The following is a 12,188-nucleotide window of genomic DNA, read 5'->3' on the forward strand; positions in this document are numbered from 1 at the left end:
GATAAGTCCCTTGTAACTGGTACTTCTAGTACCAAGGGCCCTGATGCCAAGGAAGGTCTCTAAGGGCTGCAGCATGTCTTATGCCACCCTGGAGACCTCTCACTCAGCACAGACACACTGCTTGCCAGCTTGTGTGTGCTAGTGAGAACAAAACGAGTAAGTCGACATGGCACTCCCCTCAGGGTGCCATGCCAGCCTCTCACTGCCTATGCAAGTATAGGTCAGTCACCCCTCTAGCAGGCCTTACAGCCCTAAGGCAGGGTGCACTATACCATAGGTGAGGGTACCAGTGCATGAGCATGGTACCCCTACAGTGTCTAAACAAAACCTTAGACATTGTAAGTGCAGGGTAGCCATAAGAGTATATGGTCTGGGAGTTTGTCAAACACGAACTCCACAGCACCATAATGGCTACACTGAAAACTGGGAAGTTTGGTATCAAACTTCTCAGCACAATAAATGCACACTGATGCCAGTGTACATTTTATTGTAAAATACACCACAGAGGGCACCTTAGAGGTGCCCCCTGAAACTTAACCGACTGTCTGTGTAGGCTGACTAGTTCCAGCAGCCTGCCACACCAGAGACATGTTGCTGGCCCCATGGGGAGAGTGCCTTTGTCACTCTGAGGCCAGTAACAAAGCCTGCACTGGGTGGAGATGCTAACACCTCCCCCAGGCAGGAGCTGTAACACCTGGCGGTGAGCCTCAAAGGCTCACCCCTTTGTCACAGCCCAGCAGGGCACTCCAGCTTAGTGGAGTTGCCCGCCCCCTCCGGCCACGGCCCCCACTTTTGGCGGCAAGGCTGGAGGGAACAAAGAAAGCAACAAGGAGGAGTCACTGGCCAGTCAGGACAGCCCCTAAGGTGTCCTGAGCTGAGGTGACTCTGACTTTTAGAAATCCTCCATCTTGCAGATGGAGGATTCCCCCAATAGGGTTAGGATTGTGACCCCCTCCCCTTGGGAGGAGGCACAAAGAGGGTGTACCCACCCTCAGGGCTAGTAGCCATTGGCTACTAACCCCCCAGACCTAAACACGCCCTTACATTTAGTATTTAAGGGCTACCCTGAACCCTAGAAAATTAGATTCCTGCAACAACAAGAAGAAGGACTGCCTAGCTGAAAACCCCTGCAGAGGAAGACCAGAAGACAACAACTGCCTTGGCTCCAGAAACTCACCGGCCTGTCTCCTGCCTTCCAAAGAACTCTGCTCCAGCGACGCCTTCCAAAGGGACCAGCGACCTCTGAATCCTCTGAGGACTGCCCTGCTTTGACGACGACAAGAAACTCCAGAGGACAGCGGACCTGCTCCAAAAAGACTGCAACTTTGTTTCAAGAAGCAGCTTTAAAGAACCCTGCAACTCCCCGCAAGAAGCGTGAGACTTGCAACACTGCACCCGGCGACCCCGACTCGGCTGGTGGAGAACCAACACCTCAGGGAGGACCCCCGGACTACTCTACGACTGTGAGTACCAAAACCTGTCCCCCCTGAGCCCCCACAGCGCCGCCTGCAGAGGGAATCCCGAGGCTTCCCCTGACCGCGACTCTCTGAAACCTAAGTCCCGACGCCTGGAAAAGACCCTGCACCCGCAGCCCCCAGGACCTGAAGGACCGGACTTTCACTGGAGAAGTGACCCCCAGGAGTCCCTCTCCCTTGCCCAAGTGGAGGTTTCCCCGAGGAAGCCCCCCCTTGCCTGCCTGCAGCGCTCAAGAGATCCCTTGATCTCTCATTGACTAACATTGCAAACCCGACGCTTGTTTCTACACTGCACCCGGCCGCCCCCGCGCTGCTGAGGGTGAAATTTCTGTGTGGGCTTGTGTCCCCCCCGGTGCCCTACAAAACCCCCCTGGTCTGCCCTCCGAAGACGCGGGTACTTACCTGCAAGCAGACCGGAACCGGGGCACCCCCTTCTCTCCATTCTAGCCTATGCGTTTTGGGCACCACTTTGAACTCTGCACCTGACCGGCCCTGAGCTGCTGGTGTGGTAACTTTGGGGTTGCTCTGAACCCCCAACGGTGGGCTACCTTGGACCAAGAACTGAACCCTGTAAGTGTCTTACTTACCTGGTAAAACTAACAAAAACTTACCTCCCCCAGGAACTGTGAAAATTGCACTAAGTGTCCACTTTTGAAATAGCTATTTGTCAATAACTTGAAAAGTATACATGCAATTGAAATGATTCAAAGTTCCTAATGTACTTACCTGCAATACCTTTCAAACAAGATATTACATGTTAAATTTGAACCTGTGGTTCTTAAAATAAACTAAGAAAAGATATTTTTCTATAACAAAACTTATTGGCTGGATTTGTCTCTGAGTGTGTGTACCTCATTTATTGTCTATGTGTATGTACAACAAATGCTTAACACTACTCCTTGGATAAGCCTACTGCTCGACCACACTACCACAAAATAGAGCATTAGTATTATCTATTTTTACCACTATTTTACCTCTAAGGGGAACCCTTGGACTCTGTGCATGCTATTCCTTACTTTGAAATAGCACATACAGAGCCAACTTCCTACATCTGATATAGGGTTTTGCCCACTCCCCACTGGAAGTGGTCATCTAGGGGCTGTATTCACTCCAGGGGTAAGTAGCCCATTGGCTAATTCCATACACTTCCTTAAAAGCCACTAAATTGAGTATTTAAGTGGCCCCTTGACACCAGGAACTCAGATTCTACTGACTGAAGAAGAAGAGGACAAAGTAGAGCCGACTAATGCAAGAACTGTGGACTAGCTGAGGACTTTGACCCCAAACCCTGCCTACCTGCTCCAGTCCAGGGACTGCAGTGTCCACTGCTACCACCAGTAGGAGCACCTCTACACCTGGACACACCAGGGCAAGTAACCTGAAACTGTTGATGGTTCTAGAGACCTTGGCCCCTATTTATTGAGTCCAGAAGAACAGTCCTGTAAGTTAATTGCAAGTGATCCTGTGCAGTGTATGTTTTCCCCATAGGATAACATTACTGCGCTCGAGGTGCATGCCTCAGATTTGACTGCTGTGTTTTCTGAATTTTTTAAGATCACTAACTCAAAGTACTTACCTGATCTTATAGATCTTGGTGTCTAAATCAATATGAAGTATGTACTATTTTTCTAAATTGGTCTTGAGTTTCTTCTTGAGTGGGACTCCTTTATTGACTCTGTGGTTTCAACAAATGCTTATCACTGCCCTCTGATCAGCCTAAACTGCTCGCCCACACTACCACAAAAGAAAGTGTTTAGGGTTATTACTTTAACCTCTGTAAGCCAGTAAAGGTTGCCTGTACTACCTGCATAGTGTATCCCTCATTTGGTACACTGCATAGCTAGCCAGCTTCCTACACAGGGTGGAGCGGGGATATCGTCTAACCTGCCAACTCAACATGGCAATATAAACCTTTATGCCAAGTCCAGATTTCCCTTTTTAATATTAATACATCGTTCCTAAGGAAGGCTTTGGTAGCCCACAAGACAAGGAACAGTAAAAATTAGAAATTGTTGTTTTCACTCTGGTGAGACTGGCATCCCAGTTGGCCAACATGGAGTTTCATTAGAAATTGCTCCAAGTGCTAGCATCCATTTGTGAATGCCTAAGATAATACTCCAAGATATCAAATTAATCTCTGCATTAAAGTCAACTCATTGTTGAAGACAGATTTAGAGTAACATTTAAAGCAAAGGTGACTTTAAAAGTCACCACTCTGTTGCCCAGACCTCTGGTAGCCCTTCCTGACTGTCTACAGCAGTTCTCATCTGAGACATGGGCTGCCCTCCCTGCTAGGAAGTGTGAAGTGCTCCCAGCAACAGGGAACAAAGAGGAACCGCTGGTGGTAGGAGGTGTGTCCTCCAACGGCTGGATGGCTACCATTTCACTGAAGCTATTTTGAGTCACACTTGGATGATCCCTTTCCTTTGTGTAGGCAGACAGGGTGGTTTCTCCTCCAGACGCGTAAACCCGTTTTCCAGGAGGAGTGGCTCATTATGCTGGGTACACCCTTTGGATATGCCCAGGTCTCCTCACAGGGGAAGAAGGCTTATGCCATTTAGGACTTGGTAAGAGAAGGGTATCCTGGAATTGTATGGTGTCCAGACCTCACGAAAGAGATGTAAAGTGCTAAGGGTTGCCTCTCGGGAACTCTTGCCCCATTGACTAGTAAGTCCTCGCCTCCTACAAGCATGAAAATGGCATAAAAGTGGCTTCCCGGACCAGACCAGCCTGGTAGATCACTACTGGGCTGGATAAAAGACGGAAGGATGAGTGCCTTGCTGCTCTGTGTACCCAGCAAAAAGAGAATGTTCCAAAAAACTGGACTGCACCTGCCTCATCCGAGGAACTGCAAAGAGGATTGTGCTTGCTGTGGCAAAGAACTAGGAAGGATGCAGTGACTCCAAGGGCTAGTCGGCCAGCCTCCTCTTATCTTCAGGACCACCAACAGCTAAGGAGACCTGCACTCCTCCAGAGCCCAACTGCTCAAACACCTGAGCACCACTGAAGTGCCTTCTGGGAGAGCGAATCTTGAACTTTCCCGTGTGTCTCCAGGTTAGTGCGACCCAAGGCGAAGTTGAAGTTGACTCTGGTTCCCAGAAAGAAAACAATTCGCTTATTTGTAAACAGCCACTGAGACTGCTGTAGCTGGAACCTCCACTGCTGCATCATGGGAAATAGCCCTGAGGCCGAAGACAACCCCTAACGCCCATGGATACCAGGGTGGCCCCAGGAACACTCACTGCATCTCATCAGCATCACTTCTTTGCTGGACCGCAATAAAGGAGAAAAGTGCAGTGAAAGTGCTGGACCTGACAGGTAACTGTCTCTTTTGGACCGAGGTGGTCCATGTGACAGTCTCCCAACCGTTTGTGGCCTGTCCAAAAGTAGTCATGCTGGCAGTTGCTTCGAACTGCTAAGCCGATTACGACAATTTATTGTTCCTAAACGAATTTCCTTTCCTCTTTAAAAAAAAGAAATTTTATAAAAATAAATAAAATCATATCTCTGGCTTCTGAATAGATTTTTGCCATTTTGATGACTAAAAAAGATAAAAATATCCTTTATTTTTATAAATTGGTATCAGATTTTTATTGTTGTCTTTCTTACTTATTGACTTGTGGTACTTCTAAATACTTTACACGTGTTGCTCTGATTAAGCCTGACTGCTCTGTGCCACAGGTACCCAGGACTGAGCAAGTGTTTTTCTTTTGAAGCAACCTAACTGGACCCGATATAGATTGTGATATTACTACATGATGATGTCTCAGTCACACTACATAATAATCCACTTTCCTACTTCTATTAATTTGAGACTGGATTTTAAAGTTGTTGTTACTTTCATGTGTTAACATTTTGACTCCTGTACGATCTCTCATTCCGATAAAATGTTGCTACCCTTTACCTTTCTGCCTCTCAACTGCTCGGTAGCCTGGCAGCTGTCTACCTGCCAGAGGGTGAGCAGTGGCAGTTTGTCGTTATGTGACATGCATTTCTTTTTTGCCACAGGAGATACCGAACTGAAAGGCTCTGGCTTTTCACACACTGGAGGCGCTGAAGACCTCACAGAGGATGACCTGGGATCTAAAAAGCCAGGAGGACGGGCAGTTTCTATTGAAACAGCAAGCCTGGACCTGTATGCGAAGTATGTACTCAGAAGCATCTGTCAACAGGTGAGTTACCCCCTCCTCAGACACTCAGTGCCTCGAATTATTGAAATGTCACACTGACCCAAATGCTAGCTTGAAAAATGCATCATCATCAACAGAAGCAGGTAAGTGGCAGACTTTGCTCAGACGTAGCAAATATACTGTTCTCTGTTTTGGTGAGCCTACTCTCTACGATGCAGCTGGATCTGCTATGCACTGAGGCTTAGGCTCTTCATGCGTAGTCATAAAAAGTACAATAATTCCCTGCAGTATGTGGGCCTTCTCAGCACTTATATCATATATTTAAATTGGAAATTGGGTGCAAAACTCTGCATAATAAATGCTAAGTAGCACCTTTCATAGATTCACTGACTTAATTATTAGCTTGAAGTGAAATAGTACAGGTTTTGCCATTCTTTCAATTTAAAGTTCAGTATCTGACTTGAAGTTTCTCCCTGAGTATGAGCAAATAAAGAGAACAGAGGCTTGGTAAGCGCAACATTGGCAGAGCCAAGGGAGAAGAAAAGAAATATAGCATGGTCCCCTAAGAAGTCCAGAGATTTTGTCGTAGGACTCTTGTAACAGCGAGACTGCTGGATTTGGGTGGTAGCACGACCGAACATGGAGGACTGAGTGATCCCACACCGTGTGACAGCCGTCAGCCTTACCCTTTTGGCTAGCTCGTAGCACCTCACCAGAACCCGAGAGTAAAGGTGATTTGTGGCAGCCTGTCGCATGACACTCGGAAAGTTGTGGTGGAACAGATCATACCCCTTTGCTCAGTTATACACCCCTCATACATGCAAAGACAAACCGAAGCTGGGTTTGGTTCGATGCACTTATTGCAGCAACTGCATTTTATGTAGAAAGGCATGAATTGCGATTATTAGGACAATGAAACGAATTACCATTAGAGCGGTGACTAGGAATGTGAAACAAAGGAGGAAATGTCCCTCTATACTGTCACAATAATGATTCTAAAATCCCTACCGGCACGAGAGCAATAGCAGGGTTAGCCCCAATCTGCCCATCTCATCCCAGGAAGGGCACCCAATCCCATACCTGTACTGTAGATAGAAAGAGGCCTGTTGGTCTGCTGGGAGACCTCCCACATGGATGAAGAGAAGATGCAGAGTTTTAGCAGAAACTGCAACAACAACATGCAGCATAAGATGGCAAGCTGGCGGGAATGTCCCCTCTAAGATGGTGGGGGCAGTGTGGTGTTCTATAATAAAACAACTGATGTTCCAAGAACTGCGCAGACGTGGTAATACGTTGCATGCCTGTGTAGGGTAGACATCGTACAATTTGTACCGGCAATACCCAATAAATTCTCATGTGCAGCCTTGGGTAGAGCACAGGATGAAAATGTCATGCAAAAAAATTAATAACAAATTCTGCCTGAAAGAGCAACTGATAAAAATATTACAACATCTCCACTAAGATGAAGCTGTGCTAAAAGAAGAGGAATAACATGAAAAGAAGCCAGGTGAAAGGGCCCAGGCCTAGAGCTAATGTAATGTGCCTGTGTAAATGCTAAGACAACCCCACAACAGTGTCCAGTCTCATGACGCCTTGTGCTCTGCGTTGCCTCCAAGTGAGTTCTTTATCCAGGAGGACCTTGGATTGCTGTGGGTTTTTTTTAGTCCATTTTCCACAGTTTTTAGGTCCTAATTCATCTGATTTCACCTCCATTCGATGACAAAGCTTTTTTTATTTTATACATACATGTTTAAATAAATGTTTTATTTAGCCACATTTTTACTGTCAGACCAGAGCTTTTTTTATTTTATACATACATGTTTAAATAAATGTTTTATTTAGCCACATTTTTACTGTCAGAGTGCTTACCAGCTTGGTTAGAGATACGGCGTTGCTCCTCCATGCGAGGGTTATCATGGTTTAATGCTATATATCGAACCGCCTGTCCCCTCCATGAGTGGATTTATCCAGCATACTTGAAGAAAAAACGACTCTGACACTATTGGACTTAACATTGTCTTCAGTGTGCATCAGTACTTCTAACGCTACGGTTGGCGACAGTGCAGGCTCAGGGATTGAAGCAAGGGTACAATATTGTGGGTATCAATGGACCTGAAGGCCCTTCTGTCTTGTGTATCTGTAGGTTTTTACTATTACGCTGGAGAGGACAGACCTATAATATGACCAAAATGCAATCCAGGTATCAGTACTGTGAAGGACACAGTGGTATACATGCTGCTAGCTTATGAAAGGCTTGGGCCAAGGTCTCTTTTATAATGATAAACTGTGTCATGTGTTGTATTTACCCTTGAAAGATCTGATGTGTACTTTGTCATCTTGTTTGGCGTGCAATGATGATTGACATGGAATGCGGTCAGCTCACAGAAAGACCATCTTCTTGCCAGACGTGCTGTCCCTGATGCTCTCATCTTGCATCTCTCTGCAGGAATGGGTGGGTGAGCGATGTCTAAAGAGCCTCTGTGAGGACAGTAATGACTTGCAAGACCCTGTTCTAAGCAGTACCCAGGCTCAGAGGCTGATGCAGTTGATCTGCTATCCCCATCGTTTGCTGGACAACGAAGAAGGCGAGAACCCTCAGCGCCAAAGGATTAAACGGATCTTGGAGGTAGGATGCTTGTTTAGCTGTGGCCCGAGGGAAAGGTGAAAGTGAGTAAGGTGGTGCTTCACATTGGTTATCCTATAGCATCTCTGTGCTGTCAGGTTTATTACTTTCACTAAGGCGGCCTCGTTACCATCTCATAACTCCGGATGGTCCCAGGGTCTGCAGTCTTTGCATTGTTTTACCGCTCAGCCATTTAATAGGTTCCCTTTCTTATATTTCCTTCGCACAAGAATGCGTGAGTATTCCTGACAACCCCTTCTTGCTCCTGCTGTTGTGCTTCTGTTTCCCCTGCTTTCTCTCAGAAGCTTCTTGTACCCATTTAGCACTATTTAAATGTATCTACATGTTTCTGTCCACATACAGTTCTGGTCTCATGTGAGGCTTCTTCTGGATTCCCTTTGTGTGATGTGCTTATTAACTGAAACCAGCAGGTTGAGGAGTGAGTTTAGCTGTTGCAGACTTCTCATTGGACCTCAGCAGATTCTTGTTGAGCTACTGCTTGGGCAGCGGTACATCATGTGAACTTTCTGTTACAGTAGTTAACACTCGAAATAGCTGAACAAACTAGTAGGAATAGAAAATGACAAATATGGAGGGTTCCAGCTAGCTTGTTGGTAGTTGCACCTTCACATTTTGCCAATACACATCGTGGAGTGTATTTTCCAATTCTGTCTGTTTGGCTGTAATATTCTTTCCCCCAACAATACATTTTTCGTTTCTTTCTGCTCTTCCTGACTTTTCTGTTTGCTTCATACCTTCATTACGAAGACCTAGAGTACAAATAGCTTCTAGAAGGAAACCTAGGTTGAAAATTGCCCGTGCACTCGCGTTATGGTGAAGCGATGGGTTTTGTACGCCAGTAGGACCTTTTCAGACCATTCCTGGACAGTGTTGTCATAAATGCCTTTAGCCTGACTGCAGGGAAGTGCCCTCTTTCTAGCTTGGTTACCCCCCACTTTTTACCTGTTCATCAGTGAGTTTGACTATGTTCACTGATATCCTGCTAACCAGGATCCCAGTGACTGTGCTCTCTCCTCTAAATTTGGTTGCTGGTAACTTGTTATTCCCACAATTGGCATACTGGTCCCCCCATGTAAGTCCCTAATAAATTGGACCTAGGTACCCAGGGCATTGGTTTCCATTGGATCCCTACGGGCTGCAGCAGTTATTCTGCCACCCATAGGGAGCCCATTGTAGGAAGTTGGCTCTGTATGTGCTATTTCAAAGTAAGGAATAGCATGCACAGAGTCCAAGGGTTCCCCTTAGAGGTAAAATAGTGGTAAAAATAGATAATACTAATGCTCTATTTTGTGGTAGTGTGGTCGAGCAGTAGGCTTATCCAAGGAGTAGTGTTAAGCATTTGTTGTACATACACATAGACAATAAATGAGGTACACACACTCAGAGACAAATCCAGCCAATAGGTTTTGTTATAGAAAAATATCTTTTCTTAGTTTATTTTAAGAACCACAGGTTCAAATTTAACATGTAATATTTTGTTTGAAAGGTATTGCAGGTAAGTACATTAGGAACTTTGAATCATTTCAATTGCATGTATACTTTTCAAGTTATTGACAAATAGCTACTTTAAAAGTGGACACTTAGTGCAATTTTCACAGTTCCTGGGGGAGGTAAGTTTTTGTTAGTTTTACCAGGTAAGTAAGACACTTACAGGGTTCAGTTCTTGGTCCAAGGTAGCCCACCGTTGGGGGTTCAGAGCAACCCCAAAGTCACCACACCAGCAGCTCAGGGCCGGACAGGTGCAGAGTTCAAAGTGGTGCCCAAAACACATAGGCTAGAATGGAGAGAAGGGGGTGCCCCGATTCCGGTCTGCTTGCAGGTAAGTACCCGCGTCTTCGGAGGGCAGACCAGGGGGGTTTTGTGGGGCACCGGGGGGGACACAAGCCCACACAGAAATTTCACCCTCAGCAGCGCGGGGGCGGCCGGGTGCAGTGTAGAAACAAGCGTCGGGTTTGCAATGTTAGTCAATGAGAGATCAAGGGATCTCTTCAGCGCTGCAGGCAGGCAAGGGGGGGATTCCTCGGGGAAACCTCCACTTGGGTAAGGGAGAGGGACTCCTGGGGGTCACTTCTCCAGTGAAAGTCCGGTCCTTCAGGTCCTGGGGGCTGCGGGTGCAGGGTCTCTCCCAGGCGTCGGGACTTTGGATTCAAAGAGTCGCGGTCAGGGGAAGCCTCGGGATTCCCTCTGCAGGCGGCGCTGTGGGGGCTCAGGGGGGACAGGTTTTGGTACTCACAGTATCAGAGTAGTCCTGGGGTCCCTCCTGAGGTGTTGGATCTCCACCAGCCGAGTCGGGGTCGCCGGGTGCAGTGTTGCAAGTCTCACGCTTCTTGCGGGGAGCTTGCAGGGTTCTTTCAAAGCTGCTGGAAACAAAGTTGCAGCCTTTCTTGGAGCAGGTCCGCTGTCCTCGGGAGTTTCTTGTCTTTTCGAAGCAGGGGCAGTCCTCAGAGGATGTCGAGGTCGCTGGTCCCTTTGGAAGGCGTCGCTGGAGCAGGATCTTTGGAAGGCAGGAGTCAGGCCGGTGAGTTTCTGGAGCCAAGGCAGTTGTCGTCTTCTGGTCTTCCTCTGCAGGGGTTTTCAGCTAGGCAGTCCTTCTTCTTGTAGTTGCAGGAATCTAATTTTCTAGGGTTCAGGGTAGCCCTTAAATACTAAATTTAAGGGCGTGTTTAGGTCTGGGGGGTTAGTAGCCAATGGCTACTAGCCCTGAGGGTGGGTACACCCTCTTTGTGCCTCCTCCCAAGGGGAGGGGGTCACAATCCTAACCCTATTGGGGGAATCCTCCATCTGCAAGATGGAGGATTTCTAAAAGTTAGAGTCACTTCAGCTCAGGACACCTTAGGGGCTGTCCTGACTGGCCAGTGACTCCTCCTTGTTGCTTTCTTTGTTCCCTCCAGCCTTGCCGCCAAAAGTGGGGGCCGTGGCCGGAGGGGGCGGGCAACTCCACTAAGCTGGAGTGCCCTGCTGGGCTGTGACAAAGGGGTGAGCCTTTGAGGCTCACCGCCAGGTGTCACAGCTCCTGCCTGGGGGAGATGTTAGCATCTCCACCCAGTGCAGGCTTTGTTACTGGCCTCAGAGTGACAAAGGCACTCTCCCCATGGGGCCAGCAACATGTCTCTGGTGTGGCAGGCTGCTGGAACTAGTCAGCCTACACAGACAGTCGGTTAAGTTTCAGGGGGCACCTCTAAGGTGCCCTCTGGGGTGTATTTTGCAATAAAATGTACACTGGCATCAGTGTGCATTTATTGTGCTGAGAAGTTTGATACCAAACTTCCCAGTTTTCAGTGTAGCCATTATGGTGCTGTGGAGTTCGTGTTTGACAGACTCCCAGACCATATACTCTTATGGCTACCCTGCACTTACAATGTCTAAGGTTTTGTTTAGACACTGTAGGGGTACCATGCTCATGCACTGGTACCCTCACCTATGGTATAGTGCACCCTGCCTTAGGGCTGTAAGGCCTGCTAGAGGGGTGTCTTACCTATACTGCATAGGCAGTGAGAGGCTGGCATGGCACCCTGAGGGGAGTGCCATGTCGTCTTACTCGTTTTGTCCTCACTAGCACACACAAGCTGGCAAGCAGAGTGTCTGTGCTGAGTGAGAGGTCTCCAGGGTGGCATAAGACATGCTGCAGCCCTTAGAGACCTTCCTTGGCATCAGGGCCTTTGGTACTAGAAGTACCAGTTACAAGGGACTTATCTGGATGCCAGGGTCTGCCAATTGTGGATACAAAAGTACAGGTTAGGGAAAGAACACTGGTGCTGGGGCCTGGTTAGCAGGCCTCAGCACACTTTCAATTGTAAACATAGCATCAGCAAAGGTAAAAAGTCAGGGGGCAACCATGCCAAGGAGGCATTTCCTTACACCCATGGAAAGGGTTCTGCAGGCCTGCCATTGCATGCACTCGTTTTCACTACAGGTCACTACACCAGGTCACTGTAAGTC

The 12,188-nt window shown here is 47.5% G+C and overlaps 1 protein-coding gene across 13 annotated transcripts in view; it reads left to right on the forward strand.

Annotated features, from left to right (window-relative positions):
* Positions 1 to 12,188, forward strand: part of MED12 (mediator complex subunit 12) — a 786,294-nt gene that overhangs the window by 369,812 nt on the left and 404,294 nt on the right. For all 13 annotated transcript variants that reach the window (XM_069209253.1, XM_069209261.1, XM_069209285.1 and 10 more), the window contains 2 exons: positions 5,484 to 5,647; positions 8,052 to 8,231. In XM_069209253.1, coding sequence (XP_069065354.1) covers positions 5,484 to 5,647; positions 8,052 to 8,231 — 344 coding nt within the window. The remainder of the gene's footprint in view (positions 1 to 5,483; positions 5,648 to 8,051; positions 8,232 to 12,188) is intronic.

Source organism: Pleurodeles waltl, chromosome 2_1 (assembly GCF_031143425.1).
Source record: "Pleurodeles waltl isolate 20211129_DDA chromosome 2_1, aPleWal1.hap1.20221129, whole genome shotgun sequence".
Lineage (NCBI taxonomy): Eukaryota > Metazoa > Chordata > Amphibia > Caudata > Salamandridae > Pleurodeles > Pleurodeles waltl.